Source organism: Carassius auratus, unplaced genomic scaffold, assembly GCF_003368295.1.
Source record: "Carassius auratus strain Wakin unplaced genomic scaffold, ASM336829v1 scaf_tig00214644, whole genome shotgun sequence".
Classification (NCBI taxonomy): domain Eukaryota; kingdom Metazoa; phylum Chordata; class Actinopteri; order Cypriniformes; family Cyprinidae; genus Carassius; species Carassius auratus.
Genome location: NW_020527747.1, coordinates 34,806 through 60,061, shown reverse-complemented (window position 1 = coordinate 60,061; position 25,256 = coordinate 34,806). Strand labels below are relative to the sequence as shown.

Here is a 25,256-nt window from a genome sequence, read left to right as displayed (position 1 = left end):
TAATGTAAAATATCATTTCATTAAATAAAGTGCAAAAAAACTTGAATAATTTTAGGATAAATGTAATTCTAAAAATCTAATTTAAAGTAAAAAATAAACAGGAAAACCACAAAACTGACACAAAAAGATGTAGTATACATGCCATGCAACAATACATTTATTAATTTGTGTTAATGTTAGTTAATAAAAACACAATCGTTCAGTGTTTGTACAAGATTTTGTTACTGTTACGCGTGACTAGCAGCAGGACGTGGGCTGATGACGTCGTCGTTTCAGAAAATATACAGATTCTTTGTCCACATGAAATGTAATCGTGGTGGTTTCAGATTTATCCACTCTTGAAACCGGTAAAAAAAAAAAAAAAACAGTTTCAGTCTCCCAAAAGGCTCCATCCATGTGGACGAAATGCCTATACAATACAAAAATTATGCATATACAGTTAAACGTGTCTCCACTGGACTACCCACCTCTGCAGTTTATCCAGATTAGGATATACTTAAATTTTATACTTAAATGTTTTAATTAATTAATTTTTTTTTTGCCACTGCTGCCAGCCATTTGACCATTTTTATTCATTTATTTATTTATTACGATTTTTAAAAAGGTGTTGGTGTTGGTCATAATTTGGTAAATACCTGTAAAAAACTTTTTTTTTATTTTTTATTAAGATATTTTACTTTAATTTTAAGGTTTTTTTTTTGTTTGTTTTTTTTGTTTTTTTTATGGCAGCCGCTACCGCAAGTCATTTGGCCATTTATATATATATATATATATATATATATATATATATATATATAATTTTTTTTTTTTTTTTTTTTTTTTGGCAGGTAGTCCTGGTTTTCAGCATGCTTTGCATAGGACTGGATAAGGAAATAAAGTACAATAAAGGGATTTATTTGTTTTCATTTGGAAAGGGGAAATATCTGTTGGTGTTTAATGCTGTTATGTTTCACATTTAAAAGACTTTAACTAATGTTAAAGTTTTTGTATTTACCATTGTATCTTTTTTTTTTTTTGGCTGTCTAATTACAGATTATTTCATTATATTAGAAAAAAGCTGAAACACTGTATAAAATACCGTTTTATTTCTCTATAAAAAAAACTACAATTACTGTAATGTCTTGTTAATGTCACAATACTTAAAATAACAGCCAATTTGTTAATTTACAGATACTGTTGGTAATTTTACAGTTTTGACTAAAATTTAAAAGAAAATATTTTTTTTTTATGTTAGATAAAATAGATTTATTTTCTGCCCTGAAAACACAAGCAATAAAAAAACTTTATTTATATATATATATATATATATATATATATATATATATATATATATATATATATATATATATATATATATATAATGCATATAGCAAACAGGAAAGCTGCTTGCTGCTAATGCTACTGCTGTTATATGAACAAGATATACTTATATATAGATATATATGATATAGCCAACACTAATATATGTTACAAAAACATTATTTATGAATGTTCACTGAATGTTTAAAATATCCCGTTTTTAAATATGCATTAGATTACATTGATGAGTTTATGTTAAAACTATATAATCTAAATAATTGGAAATTTAATTTTATTAAATAGCTGAATAATGAATTGAGGCTTAAACAGTGGTATATAGCCTACTATTTCATCAGTGCTCCCAACCATGTACTGTACTGTACTGTAAGCCATGTACCATTTATGTATTCATATTTTCACTTTAGGTACTTATAGGCACATTTAAAAAATAAAATGCACTCTTTAGGGGTTGATAAGAAACAAAGGTGTGTCTTTTTAAAAGGTACATGCCAATGACAGCTTGAGTACAAGTTCAAAGTACTAGCCCTTCCCTGGAACTATAGTCATTCCACCGTAAGTTTCTGTCATGGTTTCCTGTGCTTCTCTTGCAATAAGATAGTAAATTTGTTGACTCTCCTGTTATTGTTTTATTCAGTAATCTACATTCATCTAAATTAGAAATTAAACAAAGCCAAGTTAAAGTGCATTACTGAGTTACTGAGGACAGCCTTGGTGGTTTTTTTTTTTTTTTTTTTTTTTTTAACTGCATGTCATGTGGGCACACCTCGTTTTCAGAGCTGTACAAACATGTTCCTCACTCACAAGATGACGTAAATTGGGGGAAAAACAGGCATGGTCATGTTATCTAAGAAGAAATCAAATGCACCAGGTAATCATGAGTTTATTTACAGTATTACATTTGTCATATTATGGGTCAAAATCATTTCATGTTTTGAAGGTTTTCGAAGTTGATAATTTCCATGTGTTATCAGTCTGCAGGTTATGCAGTCTGATATGCAGACCATATGCATTACTACAGGCTTGTTTCCTTTGGACATTGTTCTGTTTGGTAAGTTTGTGAGAAAGTTTAAGATGTTAAAATGATCAAATAAATAAACATTTTATTTCTGCCTAAAAATACAATAAAATTATTAAGAGTTTAATTTCTACTTTACAATGTGCCATTCAACTCAGTTTGATTAAATGTATTTTTCAATTCCAATTTCATTTATAAATCAGAATTTAAACATCATTAGCAAACAAATACAGAATTTGAATGTGTACAAATCTGTGCAAATGCTGTAATTATGATTTTAAAGTAAAACAGGTTCTAGCATGCTACATTCATCTAAAGCAGAATGTAACAAAGCTAAGCTTTGTCAACCATACAACTTCATTGATTCCTGCAAGAATCAATGGTGTTGTATGGTTGATATATGCTTATGCTTTTTGAAACATTTAAGATGTTTTGTTTGTTTGTTTTTCTCAGCTCATAATTACATTGCACAGTTGGGTCTTTATTTGTAGGCTAAATATTAGAAAATCACAGGATTTTTTTTCTGTTTAACATAGGCTTCGCCTGTGTGCCAAACACAAGGAGCACAAGGAAATAGCACATTGATTTTGACTAAATACTTTGCCTATTTATTTATTTTTTTTTCTTGTTAGACATTAAACGTGGGTGTAAATTTATCTGTTTTCTGAAGTTAGGGGCAATGCTAGTCCACTGTGGAACTCCAGCAGGAAGTGTGACAGGAGACAGATGATTGTTCAATTGTTTATCTTCAGGATGTATCACTTTACATTATCAAGCATTGCACATTCATTAGGAGGTGGTCAAATGTGGTTTAGTCTGTAATAAGATGAATCAGTATGCATAACAGTAACATTTGGTTTAGTGTTTTTGTAATAAGATGAATTAGTTAGTAAACAGAAACATTTACATTAGTATACATATTTTTATGTGTTAAAGGGATTGTTCACTTTGACATAAAATTTTGTTATGTTTTCGCTTACCTCAAGGGCATCCAAGATGAAGGTGTCTTTGTTTCCACAGTAGTTTCAATCTTGATATTTTTAGGTCAAACTGTTGTTGTCTGTGACTCATATAATGCAGGTCTATGGTCACCATCTCAAAGAGCATGCACAGAGTAGTCCAAATTAAACAATTCCCCATCGTAAGTACACATTGATGACCTAAGACATGAAATGAGCGGTTTGTGTGAGAAAACGAACATTATTTATATAGTTTTTACCTCTTGTACACAACCACGTCCAAGTGATCTGAGGACGCGCGCACTTCCTGGTGTGTGACGTGTGCGCGTTCTGGCTTAGTCTGCGCAAGCGCTGGAATTGATCTCTCACATGTGTACGTCACTCATTGTTTACTGTTTACCACACGATATGCCACCAATATGCACTGCCTGAAATATAATGCAGTAATTGTAATTAATTAATTGGCTTATAATGCCCCCTATAATTGTTGTGATAATAATAAAATTACAACACATTACTCAATAAATTGACAGCATGCCATTGGGTCCCTCTGGCCTTGGACATCGCCTCCAGTTTATACGTGGCAAACTAAACAAAACGTGCAAAATGCTGCGTCTCAACAGCGGAGAAAACACAGGAACTTCAGTCAGGCAGGTGTGTGATGCGATAATGTCTATGTCCTTGTCTAGTAGTTGTGGCATTGCTATGTTCCATTCGTGACAACATACGCTCTCCACTTCTGTTGGCATCTCACAACACTTGCTACTAAAACACCACCAATTTTGAAGATATCTCTGTCTCTCTGAGGCCTGAAGACGTGCTGCTGCAGCGGATCGCTCCTGAATACTTGATCTGTGTATTCTGGTTCAAATAAATATGGTTGTGAAAAAATTCAACGTTGTCTGTTGATATATCGAAATCATCTTACATTGTGATTTCCTGTACGTCTAAATATGTTTAGATCTTCACAGTGAAAGGTAACACTCCCGAAATCTCTGTGTAAACAATGAGTGACGTACACGCGCGAGAGATCACTTCCGGCGCTTGCGCAGACTAAGCCACAACACGCACACATCACACACCAGGAAGCACTCGCGCCCTCAGATCACTTGGACGTGGTTGTGTACAAGAGGTAAAAATTATTTAAATACTGTTCGTTTTCTCACACAAACCGCTTGTTTCATGTCTTAGGCCTTCATGTGTACTTACGATGGGGAATTGTTTAATTTGGACTTCTCTGTGCATTCTCTTTGAGGTGGTGACCATAGACCTGCATTATATGAGTGAAAGACAAGAACGGTTTGACCTAAATATACATTATCACAATATGACAGATAAAATGTTCAAACTGTAAGACAAATGAATGTGTTTTATGAAATCAGTAACAGTAAGGAGACTTAAGGGGTTAGTTCACCCAAATAAATGGATGAATAAAGGCCTCTTGTTGTGAATCAATACATTTTTGTAAGAGAAATATACATATTTCCAAACAGTAATCTCTTGCTTCTGCTAACTGTCGTGCGCACATTCACAGTAAAAAGCAGTTCCCGGCCAATAACGTAGGATGATGATTAAACGTAAGTTCCGGTGAAAGATGACGAATGCGGAATCGCAGAAGAGAGAGCAAAACAGAACACTGACTTGAAAAAAATTAGGATTTGGAAAGGAAAAATCTGACTCCTGCAAACAAATGCTGGTTCTTGGTGAGACTAGCATATTCTCACTGAAGCTTATGCTATGCCTACATCCCAGCAAACAAAAAATAACATCCCCTAAATGACCTCTGTAAACATGTGTGACCTCTGTCCTCTAAATGACCCAGAACGTGCCCTAAATGACCTTTGTGAACGTCCTCTGGACGCAAGCATGTAGAGTTCCCTTTACATCGAGCCAGCATGAAGACATTCAGTAGTTTTAGAATTTTATATGTCTAGGATTATCATTTGTCCATTGATTTTTTATTTTTTTTTTAGATTGTTGACAATTTGGATTTAGACCAAGCACTCCAAAGTTAGCACACATATGATGATAGGCTGTCCCAAATGGGCTTTTTCTGCTGCATATAGTCAGTGTGTATTTGTGCCATATGGAAATTCAATATTTAAGTTCAATATCTGTTGATATAGACACTTTTAATCATTTAAGCTTTACATGGTAACGTTAGGTTTTAAAGTCTTCACATAGCGGTCAGCAGCTGTACATGACGGGTAACTTCAGCAAATGTTTAAAAAAGTTAACTTTTTATAAAATGTAAACATTACGAGATACACAGTGGTTATATGGTATCCAATGTCTATAAATCTAAAAGTAAAAATACGAAAACTAAAACTTAAGGCTGTGTCAGAGGAAATCACCGGGAGGACAATTAACTGTCACTACGAAGCTGAGTGTTGCCATGAATACATGCCCATACCCGAAAGTGAATTAATAAGTTTGATTATGCATTTGATTGTCACTTACTTGTTTCTCCCAATCTGGCTATATTATGGCGCTTTCCATTACCAGTACCAGCTCAACTCGACTCGACTCACCTTGTCTCAGTTCGCTTTTCGCTCCATTTTCCATTGTAGTACCTCCACAATAGTACCTGGTGGTCATAGCAACATGGCAGGAAACTGCCGTGACGTAATCTTCTACGCAGCACACACCCATTACCCACACACAGGACAATGGAGGAAATCGAGCGTGTGCTGTTTTTGATCCCTGGAATGTGGCTGTTTCTCACAGCAAGAAGACAAATGTTGTTCATGAGAGACTGGTCACATTTTAGTATTGGCTCAGCTCACTCAGAACCTCTACGGAGGTGATACGGAAAAAAAAAGGACCTGGAAACAGGTAAATGGACAACTTGTGGAAAACAGTGGAAAACCAAAAAAAAAGGTGAGGCGAGTTGAGTCTAGGTGAGCTGGTACTGTGCAGTGGAAAAGCTCCATTATATAATACTTTATTTAAATATTTGAGCTGCACATGCATTAAAAATAATCATAATTATTATTTCTTACATTTATAAAGTGCTTTTCTTGGCACTCAAAGCACTTTAGATATATGGAGGTATGCATAGATGTGCAGAATCCACCTGGAAGATGCGACAGAAGCCACATTTTGCCAGAATGCCCACCACACACCAGCTTATTGGTGGAGACAGAGTGATGAAGCCAATCAGCAGATATGGGGATGGTTAGGAGTCTATGTTGGTCAGAGGCCAATTGACAAATTTGGCCAGGATGCTAGGATTTCTAATGACCACAGAGAGTGAGGACCTTGTTTTAATGTCTTGTCCAAAAGACGGTGCTTTTTGTCAGTAAAGTTTCCCTGCAGTAAACTGGGGTGTGAGGACAGACCACAGTGTTAGCACCCCCTACTGGCCTCACTAACTCCTCTTCCAGCAACAATCTAGTTTCCAAGCCTGCTTAGCTTCAATGGGCAACCAGTCTTTAGCTGCAGGGTGATATGACTGCTAATCCAATCTTTACTAGACTTCAGTGCAACAACTAAAATTACATTTTCCTGAAGTAACTTTTCTTGTTGCCTGACCAAACAGTTTAACAGTAAACAAATTTGTATATAGGTAGTATTCATTTATTTGTATTACCTGTGTTATTTTCCACTTTCTTTTCCAGCAATGTGCTTTTCCATTCTTCATGATTTCTTTGGCTGCATTCATCAGTCGACTAACAATCTTTTATAGCTCCTGCAGGTTTTAACCTTATTTTCTTCATGCACGGGGAATACATAGTCTAGCCATAAGGCAAGAAAATAAGGTTGAATCCCAGGAGAACTATAAGCATGTTAGAGTAATGAATGCAGCCAAAGAAACATGTAGAATGGAAAAGCAAATGCTGAAATCATTTTCTTCACCTGCAAGCTGGGATAGAATGTGTTTTAACACTGAAAAATTACAAACTTCATTCAGCTTTAAGTACTCTCATAATTAGTAGTTGGGAAGTGGATGGCACATTTGACAAGCAGCAACTTGCTGTTTGATTTTGATTTGTTGTGCATAGTAAACTTTTTACTTGATGTTTTTGAACCCAGCCCATTCACACTTTGTGCATGATTTTGCAAAACGCCTATAGATCTAGAACTTTTCTAGTATTATCCAGAAAATATGTGTAACTACAATGAACATTAAACATTTGCACATAGAAATAAATGTAATGTGGTGTGAATGATATCCTGGTTCTTTCTCAGGCTCTATGGACATTGACTGATGGGATCCACATCAAAATATTTCAGCCCACCAGACCTGAACCAGTTCCTCGCAATAACAGTTCATCCATAATATCTGCGTTTGACATGGGAATCAGTGATGAGGAGTGGGAAAGACTACAGAAGGATATTGACTGGCCTATTCCAGATCAAGAAATATTTTATCTGAATCAGAGCACAAGTCCAGTTCACTCAACTTTCTCTATTGTGGGACTCAAAGAGAGTTACAAAGTGGGGGAAAAGATCTCTGTTATTATCACAGCCAGAGACCACAACAAGAACCTGAAAAGATATGGAGGAGATTTTTTCAAAGCAAAACTTTTCAATGCAGTGCTAAAGGTGTGCTATATTATATATTATTTTTTAAATATATTGTTTAATTAAAAAATAAATATTGTTTCAAATATTGTTTCACTTAACAGCAAAATATTACATATTATATTTAGGTTTAGGTTTTTTTTTTTTTTTTTTGCCAACATACATTATTTTTTTGCATCACTTTATTCTTTTCTATTTATCTTAAAGGCGAGTGTGTACGGGGAGGTTGTGGATCATCGCAATGGGACTTACTCTGTTGAACTTCTTCTGCTGTGGGAAGGTCAGGCACAAGTTTTTGTACGTCTAGAGCACTCCAGTGAAGTTGTGCAGATTCTTAAAAAATACAGGGAGTCTTCATTCCCACGCAGCCACTATAATGGCTACTTTGAAGGGCCAGGACTCAATAGAACTAAGATCCATGAAGTAGTAGAATGTAATCTTAAGTGGGGTGCTGATGGAAGTTGGAGGAAAGGCGACTGCTGCTGTGAGTATAAGGATATAAAAACAGGGACGGTGTGGCAGTGTGAGAGACCAAATGAACTTTCCTGTGACCAACTGGTTCATCACTCATACGGACATTTGGAAAACCCATTAAATCTTTTTGAGCAGCAGCTTTTTACAAAGTAATGACTCAAAAAAAAATCCAAAATTTTTGAATTGTAAAAAAAACAAACAAAAGTCTACAAAATGTGTGTGTGTGTTTTCTCCACAGGAATTTAACAAATGTTGCTATTAGTGGAGACAAAAAAATCATAACTGTCCTTCGCAACACTGCACTTATTGGTACGTTTAAAGGTCTCTGAGCATTTTGACCATCTCTTTTCCTGTTTGATAAAAAATTTATAAATAATGGCTTTTTTCAGTGTTAAACCTTAGGTTTAAGTTCTTCTTTATCTTTATGGTTTGCAAATTGATTCATGGCATTAATATTTGGCATTTCCGTGCCCATTTCCCTGTGTTTGTTCCTTTCGTGTTTAATCTTGGATTGTTTATACCAATTGTGATTTTCTGCTGCCTGCCCCGACCTCTGCTTGTTTCTGTTTTCGATTTTGGATATCCCTTGAAATACCTGATGCTGTAAAGGCAGAGATATGTTATATGTCATTATAAATATGTTGGCATTGCATATGGATCCGAACGTCTCTGACTCCATGCTACAGAAGACTTCACCAAATCAGGATCTAGCAGCCATAAGGAATACATGAAGGTCAGTCATGCATCCAGTAGCACAACTTATGTGACTACGTCAAGGAGATCGGCCCATTAAAGACTTTGTTGAACTGGTTCATTTAACATCTATGGACGAGATGTTCCACATGATATTTTTCAGGGGAGGCCTAGCTGAACCGCTGCAATCGATTATGCCACTGGATGATCCAAACTGGACACTGGAGTTTTACATAGATCTGGCACAAGTAAGTGGCTCTGCCTTAACTGTGGGTGTTGTGGATGAGGAACAACACAGTCCTGCAGTATCTCCCACTCCAGAGTGTCTTCCCAAGATGGCTGCCAGTCGAGAAACGTTCCACAAAATGGCTGCCATTCCAGAGTGTCGTCACATCATGGCCGCCATTCCAGAGACTCATCACGACATGTCCGCCAGCCCAGCACCACTGCACAAGATGTCAGAGGCAAGTCAGGTCCCCATTGATCTTCCAGAGTCAAGTCAACTCCCCATTGATCTTCCAGAGTCTTCCAGAGTCAAGTCAGGTCCCCGTTGATCTTCCAGAGCCAAGTCAGGTCCCCGTCGATCTTCCAGAATCAAGGTCCAGTCAAGTCACTGCTGACCGTCCAGAGTCAGGTCAAGTCACCATTAACCCCCATGAGTTAAGTAAAACCACAGTAAAACTTCATGAGTCAAGTCAAGTCAACGTCGATCTTCATGAACAAAGTCAAGTCACCATTGGTCTTCATGAGCAAGGTCAAGTCACCACCAATCTTCATTAACTAAATCAAGTCACAGTGGATATTTATGATCCCATTCAAATCCATATTAGCCGGCAGCCATATCACCCTGGAGCCAAAGACCGGTTGCCCACTGAAGCTAAGCAGGGCTGAGCCTGGTCAGTACCTGGATGGGAGACCTCCTGAGAAAACTATGTTGCTGCTGGAAGAGGTGCTAGTGAGGCCAGCAGGGGGTGCTCACCCTGTGGTCTGTGTGGGTCCTAGCGCCCCAGTGTAGTGATGGGGACACTATACTGTCAACAAGCACCGTCCTTTGGATGAGACGTTAAACCGAGGTCCTGACTCTCTGTGGTCATTAAAAATCCCAGGATGTCTTTCGAAAAGAGTAGAGGTGTGACCTCGGCATCCTGGCTAAATTCGCCCATTGGCCTCCGACCATCATGGCCTCCTAACAATCCCCATATCCGCTGATTGGCTTCATCACTCTGTCTCCTCTACACCAGTAAGCTGGTGTGTGGTGGGCGTTCTGGCGCAATATGGCTGCCGTCGCATCATCCAGGTGGATGATGCACACTGGTGGTGGATGATGCACACTGGTGGTGGATGAGGAGATACCCCCTGTCTATGTAAAGCGTTTTGAGTGCCTAGAAAAGCGCTATATAAATGTAAGGAATTATTATTATTATTATTATTATTAAATCACCACAGATCTTCCAGATATTCAACACGTCTCAGCTGATCATCCAGAGCCTCATCTCATCCTGTCTGCTGAGCCCAGCAATGTTCTCTCAGCCTGTTGTGTTGCTGTCAAGGAGACTGTTACTGCTGTGGAACCGCCAGAGGTGGCGGCAACTGCTGCAGTACCTTCGGAGGTGTCAGTAGTATCCATCCAGGAACTCCCGTCGTGTTCTGTCACGGCTATGGAGGCCGTCTATGAACTCATTGCCTGTCCTGTCATGGCCATGGAGGCCACCCACCAACTCACTGTCTGTCCTGTCACAGCCACGGAGGCCATCCTTGAACTCCCCGCCTGTCCCGTTATGAACTCTCGTTCTGTCCTGTCATGGCTATGGAGGCCGTCTATGAACTCTCGCTCATTCATGTCATGGCTATGGAGGCCATGTGTGTACTTTCTACATGCCTTATCATGGTCACAGAGGCCACCATTAATCTGTTTATGTTATCTGTTCCAGTCCCTCCTAACCAGTCTTGCTCTCCTGTGCAATCGACTCCACTGTGGCGGTCCTCTGCTCCGCCCTGGTGGGCTTCTGTCTCGTCTGTTTGACTGTGGTGGTCCTCTGCTCTGCACTGGTGGGCTTCTGTCCCATCTGCTCGGCTGTGGTGGTCCTCTGCTCCACCCTGGTGGGCTCCTGCTCCCCTTGCTCCACCCTGGTGGGTTCCAGCTCAACCTGCTCAGCCCTGGCAGACTTCAGCTCTCCTCCTGGTGGGTTCCAGCTCCACTTGCTCTTCCCTTGTGGGGTCCAGCTCTGCCCGGTGAGCTCCTGTTCCCCTGTTAAGCCCAGGAAGGGCTCCTGTTCCCCATTTTAAGCCCAGGAAGGGCTCCTGTTCCCCATGTTAGGCCCAGGAAGGGCTCCTGTTCCCCATGTTAGCCCCAGGAAGGGCTCCTGTCCCCTATGTTAAGCCCAGGAAGGGATCCTGTTCCCCATTTTAAGCCCAGGAAGGGCTCCTGTTCCCCATGTTAGGCCCAGGAAGGACTCCTGTTCCCCATGTTAGTCACAGGAAGGGCTCCTGTCCCCCATGTTAAGCCCAGGAAGGGCTCCTGTTGCCCATGTTAGGCCCAGGAAGGGGTCCTGTTCCCCATGTTAGCACCAGGAAGGGCTCCTGTCCCCCATGTTAAGACAAGGAAGGGCTCCTGTTCCCCAGTTAAGCCCAGAAAGGGCTACTGTTCCCCATGTTAACCCCAGGAAAGGCTCCAGTTCCGCCTGATCTACCCTGGCTTCCTACGCTGCTGGTTTTGCCACGGTCCCCGGCCACTCCATTTCCACACGGACCTGGCCCTCTGTCCTTCCGTCTCTCCCCCTGTTCCACCTCCACTCCACCAGCCTGCTAGATTGTTTAGACTGAGCGTCTGGAAGCCCTCCTTGTGGGGAGGGGGGGTGAAGCTATGTCACAATCATCAGCTGGAGTGCCCCTGAACTCCAATAGAGGGCACTCCACTCAGGACTCTGGCATTCTTGTATTTCCATTCCAAACTCCATTTCCCATAATCCCATGCTTAGGGCTAATAACCACCAGGTGTTCCCCATTACCACTCCCCTATATAAAACTGTGTTTGGATGCTCAATAAGGGCAATGTCTTGTTTAGTTCCTGCTGGAATGATTCCGAGCGTTTCCCTGTGTTTGTTCCCTTTTGATCACTGCCTGTTTGACCATTCTGATTATAAACCACTGCATATGGATCCGAATGTCTCTGACACCACACTACAGTATGGGTCAAAATTATTGATTTCTCATTTATGCCAAAAATCATTAGGATATTAAGTAAAGATCATGTTTCGTGAAAATATTTAGTAAATTTACTACCATAAGTGTATTAACACTTAATTATTGATTAGTAATATGCATTGCTAAGAACTTCATTTGGACATCTTTAAAGGCGTATTTTGATTTATTGAAAAAACTGACACTGACTGGTTTTGTGGTCCAGGGTCACAATATCCTCAAGTCGTGACTCAAAGCATAATGGCATAAACATACACATACATTAACATACAGATTTTTGAATGCATGTTGCATATGTAAACAAAATTGTTGCTGCATATAATATCATAAAAATATCATCATATATTGTTAACGCGTATACAAATTACACGATGGGTATTTTACATATGTTATACAGTACATTTATATCTTCATCTACCCAGATAATTTAAATGTGTTAAAATTACATATGGCAGTATCATTCTCGGTATAGAGTAGGGCTATATGTCATGTTACATTTCTGTATGGGTTCCTTTATTTCATATAGGAAATGGTAAAAACCTACATATACCACATATCAGAGGACATATATTATCTGAAATCAAATGTAGTTTCAAAATAATTAATATAGCTACAGCAGTCTTTTCTTTTTGAATGTTTCTTTGTTTTAGGCACAATGGAGAAATGCAGGTCTGGCATGAAGACACCGGTTCCTGCAGGGTTTTATTTGTACGATGTCTGGAAGTCTTTTGTATGCAACACTCGACAGTTCAGTCCTGCACAAATGGCAAACTGTCTTAAAAACAAGACTGTCTATTTGATGGGAGACTCCACCACAAGGCAGTGGTTCGAGTACTTAGAAAGAAACGTGCCAGGCAAGTTTGACTCAGTTTTCAATATTCAGTTTAAAACTTGATAGCATGTATATTATAAATTTAAAACTGTACTGATATACAGAGGCTCCTCAAAAGATATGACCACTTAAAGAATTAGTTTACATCTGAATTAAATATGTCCTGATAATTTACTCATCTCATTTTCTCTTCCAACATCAAAATCAAACAACATTGATTTTATCACTTGTAGAGATAGACCACCCACAAATGAAAATTTGCTCATCATTACTTACACACTTGCTTTTCCAAAGCTGTGAATGACGTTCTAAAGCTATGATTATAATATTAGTATGGTGTATGTTTATTAGGCATAAAGAGAATGGACCTCCACACTCCTCCTGCAAATGGTCCACTGATGGCTGTGGAGTTGAAAAACAACATCATTGTTCACTGGAGACCACACTGTGTTCCTGTGCGATTTAGTAAAATGCCTATTACCGATCTGCACTATATCAGCAATGATATTGATGAAATAGCCGGTGGACCTCATGCAGTCATTGTCTTCACATTCTTTGCTCATCTGGTTTTTCACCCAATAACATTTTATGTGTATGAAGTGGCCAAAATCCGCCAGTCTGTTGTTGCACTGCTTAGGCGCGCTCCAGAGACCACCATCATCATCAAGTCTGGAAACACTGCTGGACTCAAGGTACACTTGCTCACTTTCCAATCCTACCTTGATCTCAACAAAAAATACAGTATGACAATTGTTATGATATTTGCTGTACATGAAAGTATGCAGTGTTGGGGAAACTTACTTTCAAAGTAATGCATTTAAATATCGGGCCCTATAATGCACATGGCCCAATGCAATGCAAGGCTCAGCGCAAGTGTGTTTGCAGTCTGGCGCTGTTCATATTTTCCCGTCCAGCGCCACGTCATTTAATTAGCAAATGCATTTGCACCCATTTGTGCATTCATGGGCATGCTGGTCTATAAAAGAGGTGTGTTCAGGCGCATTGCTGGCTCAATGCTATTTTAAGGAGCTGAAAATAGACTGCGCCATAGACCAACTCATTCCTGGTCTAAAGTCTGGTGCAATGTTCTTTCTTTGTTATTTAAAGAGCATGTTAGTATAGGCGGGTCCACAATGTGCCTTCACGCTGCTTACTAAACACAGGGATGGACAGCAACAAACAAACATGCATGGATTTGAAAACGCCGTGCGCCTTGTGCTTTACACTTTGCGTTTATATCATTTAAGTAGGGCCCATTGTGTTACTCCACTAAAAAGTAACTAATTTTGTAATAGATTTGAAAGAAATCAAGTGCTATGCACATGCAGTATTGGCCATTACTTGACTGCAAAAACAAATATAGAAATAAGACAAGTTAAGTTAGTTACCAAAATATTCACCCTTTATCTAAATATCTAAATATATTAACACAGAAAACAGCTGATAACAGGTTAATGTAACACACTGAAAAAAGTAATAAGTAAATTTACTTAATTTTTATTTGGCAAGTTTTTGCACAAGCATTTTTCAAGTAAATTTAACACATTTAGAAATTAAGTAAATCTACTCAACTAAGTGGAGTAAAAAAAATAAAATAATAATAAGTACATTTTATTGAGTAAAATTTAATTAAATAATATTAAATTAATGGATTTAGCAGACACTTTTATCCAAAGCAACTTACAGTGCATTCAGGCTAACAATTTTCACCTATCATGTGTTCCCGGGGAATCGAAACCCCAACCTTGCACTTGCTAATGCAATGTTCTACCACTGAGCTACAGGAACACTTCAAAATCTTGTGAAAAATAAGTGAACATTTCACTTACTTACTTTTTTATTTTGGAAAAGTTTTTACACTAACAAAAAACCCGAAACAGATATTCTAGAAATTTCTAAATGTAAAATAATTTTTTTCAAAACAAGTAAATAAGTCTCTCACTTCTGTCCCTTTAAACCAGTTTACAGCAAAGACAGCACGAAGGACTGGATGCACATGATAAATATTCTGCAATTAAGAAAACAGACAAAAGAAATAGCACTGTAAAACCTGATAAGTAAACTTTACTCAAACCGTTTGAGTAAATAGAGTGTCTTGATTTAAACCATGTAAGTTTTAAAACTTTGCATTCAAGTAATTAAGTGATTAACAACCTTACACCTAGGTACAGGTTAACACCTGACGGCATTTCTTCTGGGCTTTTGAGTTACAACAAATATGTTTTAGAAACACATGGTTATAACAGCCAGAGAAAAGACAGAAATCAAGGGTCAAGAGCCCAACTAAAGCAAACACTGATCTCTAACATGGTTACTTCAAATGAAACAATAAATCAACATCTAAACCTTAGTTCATTCTCAATAAGATCTTCTGTAGATGTCTGACAGAAATAAAGTCAGTCTGGTTATTAATAAGTGGAGCTGGTGATGCTGTTTGTGGGGTTGTTTAATCTGATCTTGAGAGATTTCATGTATTTTATTTCAGTTGATTTCATCTAAGTCTGTGTCTGAAGTCAGTTGTAGTAGTTCTTGTGTTTCTCTTTTCTTCAGTGATTCTGTTTGTTAACAGCTGTTCATCACTAATTCTCATTCAGCACTTAGTTAATCACTTAATTACTTAAATGCAAAGTTTTAAAACTTACATGGTTTAAATCAAGGCAATCTATTTACTCAAACGGTTTGAGTAAAGTTTACTTATCAGGTTTTACAGTGCTATTTCTTTTGTCTGTTTTCTTAATTGCAGAATATTTATCATGTGCATCCAGTCCTTTGTGCTGTCTTTGCTGTAAACTGGTTTAAAGGGACAGAAGTGAGAGACTTATTTACCCTCATTTGATAAAACTGTTTTGAAAAAAAATATTTTACATTTAGAAATTTCTAGAATATCTGTTTCGGGTTTTTTGTTAGTGTAAAAACATTTCCAAAATAAAAAAGTAAGTAAGTGAAATTTTCACTTATTTTTCACAAGATCTTGAAGTGTTCCTGTAGCTCAGTGGTAGAACATTGCATTAGCAAGTGCAAGGTTGGGGGGTTCGATTCCCCGGGAACACATGATAGGTGAAAATTGTTAGCCTGAATGCACTGTAAGTTGCTTTGGATAAAAGTGTCTGCTAAATGCATTAATTCAATATTATTTAATTAAATTTTACTCAATAAAATGTACTTATTATTATTTTATTTTTTTTACTTAACTTAGTTAAGTAGATTTACTTAATTTCTAAATGTGTTAAATTTACTTGAAAAATGCTTGTGCAAAAACTTGCCAAATAAAAATTAAGTAAATTTACTTATTACTTTTTTCAGTGCATTTCCCATTCCATGTCTAGTAAAATAATCACAACTTACTGTCTGTATAATAATAAACATGGTTCTCCTCAGAGATTAGGGAACAATACTGACAACTTGAGGTCAACCAGGTACTGGTGCTGAAGTATTGTCACAGTTTGTATTGTCTGGTTTGTGTTCCCTGGGTAACCACTAGATGTCCTCCTTCCCCACGGTATCTGTCACCTTTTGAACTACATTTCCCACGATCCTCGTGTCTTCATTGCACTCAGCTGTCCCTGGTCACTAATCATTGCACTCAGCCAATTGCCCATGAGCATTATCATTTCCCTTTGTATATATATATATATACCCTGTCTGTTTAGTATGTGTTACTGAGTCCTTGTATTTATCACGCCTCTTCTGAGTTCTGTTCTTGTCCGTTTGTTTTGTGCCTGTTGATTTTTGATTGCCACTTTGGTTTTGACTCCTGCCTGGACTGGATTTGATGTAACGGTTTTCCCTTATTAAAAGACTTACTGCTATTGTATCTACCTGTCCTCTGTTCTCTGTTTACATATTGTGTTATCATAAGATTCCTGTTCATTTTAAATATTGTGGTTATCGCCAAAACTATTATAGTATCACACCCTAATTTAACACAATGTCGATATATCATGCCCTGAATAGCATGATTATCATTAATATATAATAGTAATAGTATATTCTGACACCCTAAGTCCAAAATAGTGTTCATTTAATTTAAAGTCTTCAAACTGATGTTGCAATTCACATTGCAGTAACATAGGATTTGTAATTTAAAAAAATGAATTGTATTCAATACAAATATATATATATATATATATATATATATATATATATATATATATATATATATATATTGTGGAGTTGTTTAATCCTCCTCTGCTGAGATCGTCAGATATCTAATGTATTTTATCTTATGCTGATTATTTCTAAGGCTAGGGCTGAAATCAGTTGTTTATGTTGTATTTATATTTCTCTCTTTTTTCTGTTCTCTTCTTTCTTATAGTGATCATACACGACGATGGGCTTATTTTTATTCTTCTTATATAGATCTGACTCCATATTTAATACACACAATTTTGTGGTTTATTTCTTTGTTCTTGACTGACATGTGACATTGTTATGACCTGCTTATGACCCAGATCTGGCAAAAAGGAGGTTTGCTTGAGTGCCATCATTCCAAGCTACATGAGGGCCAGATTATCATTCCACATGTGCCAGATGTGGACTGGACCTGGGTCAGACTATATATTGCTGTCTGGGTTGGCAATAAAATTCTGATTTTGATCTGTTTTTTTTTTTACAGAATATTTTTCAAAGTGATTGGCATGTTTTGCAGTTGGACACAGTGATGCGGGAGATGTTCAGAGACATTGATGGAGTCATTTTCTTAGATGTCTGGCAGATGACTTCCTGTCACTATCTACGTGAACACATTCACCCAAGACCTGTCATCATTGCTAATGAAGTCAACATGTTTCTCTCACATGTTTCTCCTAGCTGCGGCCTGTTCAAGTTGAATTTGTTTCATAAAGAAAATGGGAAACTAACCTGGTTAAGTGAAGGCTAAGTGCCTTACTCTCTGGCAGGCTTCAATTATATTTAACTTTATCAACCACTATCAGTCCAAACATTTTAAAAGTCTGCCTAAACAGATGCAATTCAGAGTATGTGGTTTTGAACAGCTGCTCAGTATATTGTCTTTGTGAAATGTTGTTAATCTAAAGTTTTTAATTATAACAGTTCTATGATTATACAGTATTTGATGCAGCAGTGACATTAACATTTATATAACATTTTAAAAGTAGGATAAAACACAAACACATTGAACTACTTTGTCATTTAAACACAAAGAGACATCAGGAATCAGTGTATGAATCTCAAGAATGGTGACAATCAAAAGCTTCATGATGGGTACCTAGTTTCTGTGCAGAGAGTGCACTTTGACCTCACAATAGTCTTGTTTGAGATGAGCAAAATCTGTGCAGAACCGATCACCAGTGATCACCGCGAGATGCATGCCGGTTAGAAAAGTGTCCAAGTTAGTCTGCCTTGCTCTGATGTCATGCTAACGCATGTCTGATGTCATAGAAGCATGTTGGGAAACGACTGACTGATTAAACAGCTTCATGCTGACTGGAGAAGGGTCTGTCTGCAGATTGCAAGAGAGGGGCGTAACTTGAAGTGGGCATAACTTGACGCAAGAGGCGTAACTTAAAGTGGTCCAAATTACACAGAATTACGTGATATGTCAAAACGAGTTTTTGTCTGGCTGCGTTCGAAACCACATACCCTTTAATTAGGCACTTAATTTCAATAAGTACTAACTTAATGAGCGCTAAAAGAGTACATACTCTACAATATACCTGAATAATTATGTATGTATGAAGTATGAATGCGATTTGAATATCTTCATCCGCTATGTTCATGTGACCTACAAAGTAAAAAAAGCGCAAAAACTTAAAATATATGAGTGACAGGTTTAATTAATGTATTTGTAAGTGTTTTGATAATGACGAAACTTGACCATGTTGTTGTCTTGTTGAAGAAACGGCTGCCTTTTTATTTTGTGTTTGTTTGTTTAAGTTTTTTGTTGTTTTTGTATAGTATCTCATACTTTGATGAAAAGTATGTTTTTTATGAAATTGTTTTTTATGAAATATTTTCTAAGGCCATGTCATGTGTGTTTTTAGAGAAGGCTAATCTGATTGATTTATGGCACTTGTCATCTCTATAAAATCACACATGTACACTCCTGTGTGCTTTATCTGTGTTTTAGTCTCTGAAAATTCCATTCGTGATTCTTTTGTTCTCACCAAACGAGTCTTTCACACCTCCGCCAGGTATGACACATTATCCACATTGTTCTTTTATCAATATTATTTTGCTTTTGTTCCACCTTTTTTAGCCTTTGTAACAAAGTTTGTTGTGGCATTTCAAGCTTTACAATCCACTAAGCTGCAATCTCACTTCAGTCTCAGTATGCATTTAGCCCTTATTTATCAAAAGTCTTACTATAAAAATACAACATAACATTTTCTTACGACCTTACGTCAATTATTGTGACAGAAATGCATCATGACGAAGAAATGCAGCTGCTATTAGCAGCATTAGAGCTAACGTTAGCATCAAGGTACATCAGACAATTTATGAAATTATTAGTACACTTTTACTGAAAACTCACTTTAAACCATGATCGAGTGTTTGTAATAACTTCCTTTTATGATCACGGATGGAATTTGGTCGTTTACTGTTGTAAAAATATGCTATTTATAGCCTTTTACATCACTACACAAGTTAGCATTGCAGATGTACATTTTAATTTCTTTTTTCAAAAAACGCCCTGAATCTCAAGAAAATCTCATACCAAGCTTTACTATCATAATCACGGGTTTATTATTCGGATATTTCATGTGTACAGAGGTGTATCAGTATTGTTATGGGCAGATAACTACCAGGAAGTGTACAGGAAGCATGTTACACGATGTGGTGGTGTCCGGTTATGGCACTCTAAGATTGACAAGGCGAAGGACCAATCGGAGTCTGTCGGATACACAGCACAAGCACTGAGGAGCAAACACACAGATACGGCACTGGGAGAGGCTGTTTATCATCAGATTGCGTAAATCAGTGGAAAATGAATAGAAATTACGATTCTGTCTGAAGAAAAAGTAAACATCATTAAATATATCCATATATTTCCGCAGATATGCATATTTGGTCTATAAATCCTTATTGAAGTTGTTCAGTGAGTCTATGTGAACACAAATAAACCGCTGCTGACGTGACTGAATATGAATGAGTTGTGAATTTCTATTCAAAATGTGGCATAATACGGATTTATTATTTTGCACTCCTGACATAAATCACTAAATATCTGTCACTGCAACAATGTTTTATCAAAACATTGGTCAAATATTGAAGCTGGAGTCTTTAAACTTTCAATTGATGCACAGTTTGTCCAGATCAAGTAAGAGAGTGATGTTTAAAATGCTTTGAAAGTGAAAAAATTATAAACTGCGGCCATCTCCGATCCCAAGAATGGCAGGTAAAGGTAGGAGAAAGATAAAGTTACATTCATATGCAGAATTACACACATTTAAAGTTTAATTAACACACAATAAAATTGAACATACTCCAATTTGATATGGGAAAATACAGTCAATACATTTAAAATACTTTCCTTTTTCCTTACAATAATTCCTAGCGAGCTGGGCTCTCATGTTTCTCCCAGTTGGTTCATAAAGATTTATGACTTGGTCAGAGGCAGGGTTACAAAATCATGACTCTTTTTGAGAACATTAATTAGGAGAAACATTTCCAAGTTACAAATCAGAAAATCATAACCATCGCATAACAGGGCTAACCAGTTATCCAACGCACAAATACATCTTAGTAATGACTTACATGATGCGTGTAAAGAAACATTTGTGTTTGTGTGTAATAGGTGCAGAGAGAGATCGTTATCTCTCTGCAGCTGCTCCCGTGACTTGTGTGGAATGTCTGTTAACACTCCTTGGTGTCATAAGCAATTTAAACCCAGCCATGCTGGCAGCAGTAAAAGAGCTGTAATAGCTGTTTAAATTTACATTAATTAAAATAAACTACAACTTAAGTTTTAAAATGTTTCATTTATTTTTGTACTGTACTTAACATATCCTGTGATGGCGGCATTTCTTCATCAGTTACTCAGCACTGGATAAACACACGTGTGTCTCATCTGTCCCTGTAACATCCAGACAAGAGTCAGTCTCCTCTGTGATTTATCTGTGATATAATGCATCTACATGTTGAGTTAGTTAATGATATAACTCGTTTTTTATCCAACACAAATGTTCCTTAAATTATCAATATTGCAAATGGACAAATAAAATAGATAATGTATGTTTAGTTATTTCATTTAGATTTGTTTGTGTACATGACTTACACTCATCTAAAGCAGTGTTGACAGTGAATTCTACACAATATCAGACACACGTGTTCTTCCTTATTGTAATTTTCACTTTGAATTAATAAATCAATCCATTAGAAATATACATGCACACATACATATCTAAATTGACTGTTCAGCCATTATGCCTCATCTTTGTGTGGTTTCATCTGACAAGTGACTGGGTCTGGCTTAAAACAAGGGAAGAAATTCTGAAGAATGTCTGATACAAAACAGCTTTGACTTGCGTAGTTTGGAAAAAAATACTATGGATGTGATCCTCACATGATGACAAAACAATGGTATTTCGATTACATCCACTTCGTCAGTGAAAAAAAAAAAAACACAAACGCGATCTCCTCCATCGTTTGCAGGCGACAAAACAGCAAGATTCAGGAAGTGTCCGACTTCAAAGGTCTTTTTTGACCCCTCCCCTTATTGCAGCCGCCTACTCTCGCCTACAATTGAGGCGAGGCAAGGCGCATCTCAAACAAGCCTAATATTATGAGCATACATTGAAGTCGCTGTCAGGTTACACTTTTTTTTATAGCACGTATAACAATTACCGAACATGAACAAAAAAAAAAAATAAATAAATAAATAAAATGCCAGGGTTAAAGATACATACATGCAAAATACCAAAAAAAAGTGGAAATTAAACTAAATAGACCAATAAAAGGCTTTGACATTTCACAAAATTTTAAAAGCATTCAACAAAAACATGGTTTTAACAGGAAAATTGAATTTTTTTAATGGAAACCATCTAATTCTTTCAATACCACAGAAAAAAGGTTCCTGATTAGTAAATTTACACCGATGAATGTGAAACTTATGTAAAATATTCAAAAGATTAAAAATATATGCTTCCTTTTTCATACTTAAGAAAATTATATTCCAATTTTTTATTTATAAATTTAGAAACTTCCCACCACAAACTTTTTGTATATTGACAGTGCCAGAAAATATAAGGTACAGTTTCTGGTTGCAAAAAACACAATGAATAATTTACTTCTATGTATTTGTTAAATTTGGATAGAAAATGGTTAGCAGGGTAAATTTTATGCAGTATCTTAAAGGAAATTTCTTATTTGTAATAATATATTTTTTAGGTAACAACTAAACCTTATTCCAATAAATACTTCCAATAAACCTTGACCAATAGGAAATGACATGTGGTTTACTGACTAGTTCTTTTTGAAAAAGGGAACATATAGCCTTATTATTTTTGGTTGTCGAAAAACAAACATTACTACAAATCGTATCAGTTAGATGCAATAAAGACACATGTTTAGAGTATGAAATACCTCTACATAAAGAGACAACACCCAAAGAGATAGCACCAATTACAGAGGCAAATTGTTTAGGGGAAACAGGGAGGTTTAAGTGTGAAACAAACTCATCATAAGTCATTAAATACCCCTGATAATTCAACAACTGACCAACTACATGAATGCCCTTATCAAACCAGTTTTCAAAAATATACTCATGTTTTTACAAAATATAAAAATTATTCCAGATGTAGTATTATGTAGAGAAAATTATGCTTGTAAATTAACTTCCAAGACAAAAGTGTTTGCCTGTGATAAGCTCACAGTTTAACTGGAAGTTTCTTGATTCTGTAATCACACATAAGCAAAAATGAAAGGCCACCAAATTTGTCAAAAAACTATTTAGAAATCATATTCCACACAGAATCATTTTTTATTTTATTTTATTTTTTGAAAATATTTCAACCAGTTTTTTTTTTTTTTTTTTTTTTAAAGTGCTATTTAAAATAGAAAAATCTAAATAATCAAGCCCTCCATTTTTATAAGAATTAAAACTTTCTAAAGTTACCAGCCAATCAGAATTTCCACTAGCCATTTTTTTTTTTTCGGAAAAAATAACAAATGATGAGTGCCACTGAATGAATTTGACCATTTTATTAACATTGTTGGCATGAAAAACACATATAAAGTACAATGCATACAACAAAATATACACTGACTCAAATTTAAAATGATTAGTTCCCACCACGAAATTGCTTGTTTTTTTTGTTTGTTTTTTTAACTACATGCGGCAATGCTGATAAAGCATTACAAGATTCTTGTGATCAAACACACACAATTCATGACCCGTTAGCTATTTGGCATTACATTTTATTTTCTTTGTTTCTCTGTCGATAACATACGGAGCCCCGCACGTTACCTGTAGGAGAAAAAAAAATCAATCCGTGGCTGACGGTTTTGCAATCCATCCCCTCAGTTTATAAACCGTACTCACAAATTTATAAACTGTTCCCTCGGTTTAACAAATCATGCCTAAGAATATCCAATCCGTGCGCACAGATTTTGTAAACCGTACCCTCGGTTTCTGAATCCGTACCCACAAATTCATAATCCATGCGCACGCTTTCGCAATCCGTTGCCACGGATCTGTAAACTGTACTCACGGCAGCAAGCTCCTGTTAACACACAGTTTTATTGAATATTATTATGTGGAATAGGTTTAATAATAATAAAAGAATAATCTTATAATAGCACTTGATTATTATTGTACAATAAACCTGCCATTGTGACTAACTCTGGGTAATTTTTTCCTCGGTTGTAAATTGTTTTGGATAAAAGATTCTTATGCATAACCTGTATAATAATATATATTATTGATAAAAATAAAGTTATTTTTATAATTTTAATTTGTAGGCTAAATAAATGAGTAAAAGAAAATAATTCATGAATTGCTTTATTTTTAAATAAACTTTGACAGTTTTGTAAATGCTTGTGTACAATTCTTTCTTAATATGCATGAAGACTTATTTTTGTGATTTTATTATACTAAGCTCCATCCACCCCACCTGCCTGAGTTTCACTGTTAATGTTATTATTAAATACTGAGGCCAAAAATAACATTGCATTCAGGTAGAGAGAAAAGGAATGAAAACATAACCGGCATATTATTTGTTTTGTATTGCTTTTTACCCTTATTTTCTTCTTCTTTTTAGCGTTTATTTTTTTGGCCATAAAACACAGGCGGCTGTGTCTTATCCTATTGGTGATTAATGTAAAATAAACACTCAAAGACTCATTGGATACTATGGAAAAATAATGTTTAATAAACAGAAATGAATCTGCCGGTGGGGGCGGAGCTACAAATGCGCGTCAGTTTACAAATCCGAGGGAATGAATTGCGAAAGCGTGCGCACGGATTAATATGAATTCGTGGGTACGGATTCAAAAACCGAGGGTACGGTTTACAAAATCTGAGCGCACGGATTGGGAATTCGTGGGCACAGTTTGTTAATCCGTGGGTACGATTTGTTAAACCGAGGGAATTGTTTATGAATTCATGAGTACGGTTTATAAACTGAGGGGACGGATTGCAAAACTGTCGTCACGGATTGATTTTTTTCTCCTACAGGTGACGTGCGGGGCTCTAATATCCTCATCCCCTGCCTCGTTCCTCTTTTCGCCCCCAGAAATCTGTCCCAATCACCGCCGCATTTAGTTTAATCTTATTTTTTTTCTTTAATAGCTAACTCCCTCCTCTTTCAGTCTATGCTCCATGCTCTGGATCCATTCGTTCCCTCTCGAGGCGGTAACTCAACATTACGTCAGCTAAGACGTATATGGGAACTCTTCCCTTCTCCACTTTCACTGAAATCTTATTGGCTAACGCCAGCTGGGGACAGCTGGCCAATTGACGCGAAGCATGCAAATACTGGCGGGTAAGCGTGCAGTATAAATTGCATGGGCGCGAAAATTACGTCAGAATCTCTTTCTTCATGCTAGAAGTCTTATCTAAGTCATCGTGGAAGTTGCAATAGAGGACTACTCACCCTGTTTTTCCTCTCCGCATCCGATGGCTGCTAATGCTAGATTCGGACCTTCACCAGTTCTGTGTGACCTGCCTGGGATTCTCAGACGGACCACAACTTGCGCCCGCTGTACCGAGCTGCCAGTGCGCGCCCTCAGAGCCAGAGAAAAGAGAAATGGCTCGGAGGACGGCGGGAATGAGGCC

The 25,256-nt window shown here is 36.9% G+C and overlaps 1 protein-coding gene across 1 annotated transcript; it reads left to right on the top strand.

Annotated features, from left to right (window-relative positions):
• The first annotated feature begins 2,151 nt into the window (after window positions 1-2,151).
• LOC113092531 (NXPE family member 3-like) lies at window positions 2,152-18,434 on the top strand. Its single transcript, XM_026258140.1, has 8 exons — window positions 2,152-2,188; window positions 2,292-2,368; window positions 7,486-7,842; window positions 8,029-8,444; window positions 8,534-8,604; window positions 12,840-13,043; window positions 13,373-13,713; window positions 17,637-18,434. The coding sequence occupies exons 1-8, from the start codon at window positions 2,152-2,154 to the stop codon at window positions 17,898-17,900; spliced, it is 1,767 nt and encodes a 588-aa protein (XP_026113925.1). The 3' UTR covers window positions 17,901-18,434.
• Window positions 18,435-25,256: the final 6,822 nt, after the last annotated feature.

Bases quoted from the DNA above. Each gene is read 5' to 3' on its own strand.
- LOC113092531 (XM_026258140.1), top strand. From the start codon at position 2,152: ATGGTCATGTTATCTAAGAAGAAATCAAATGCACCAG. The intron at 2,189-2,291 runs GTAATCATGAGT...ATGTGTTATCAG, and splicing joins GAAGAAATCAAATGCACCAG to TCTGCAGGTTATGCAGTCTG. The intron at 7,843-8,028 runs GTGTGCTATATT...TTTATCTTAAAG, and splicing joins TTTTCAATGCAGTGCTAAAG to GCGAGTGTGTACGGGGAGGT.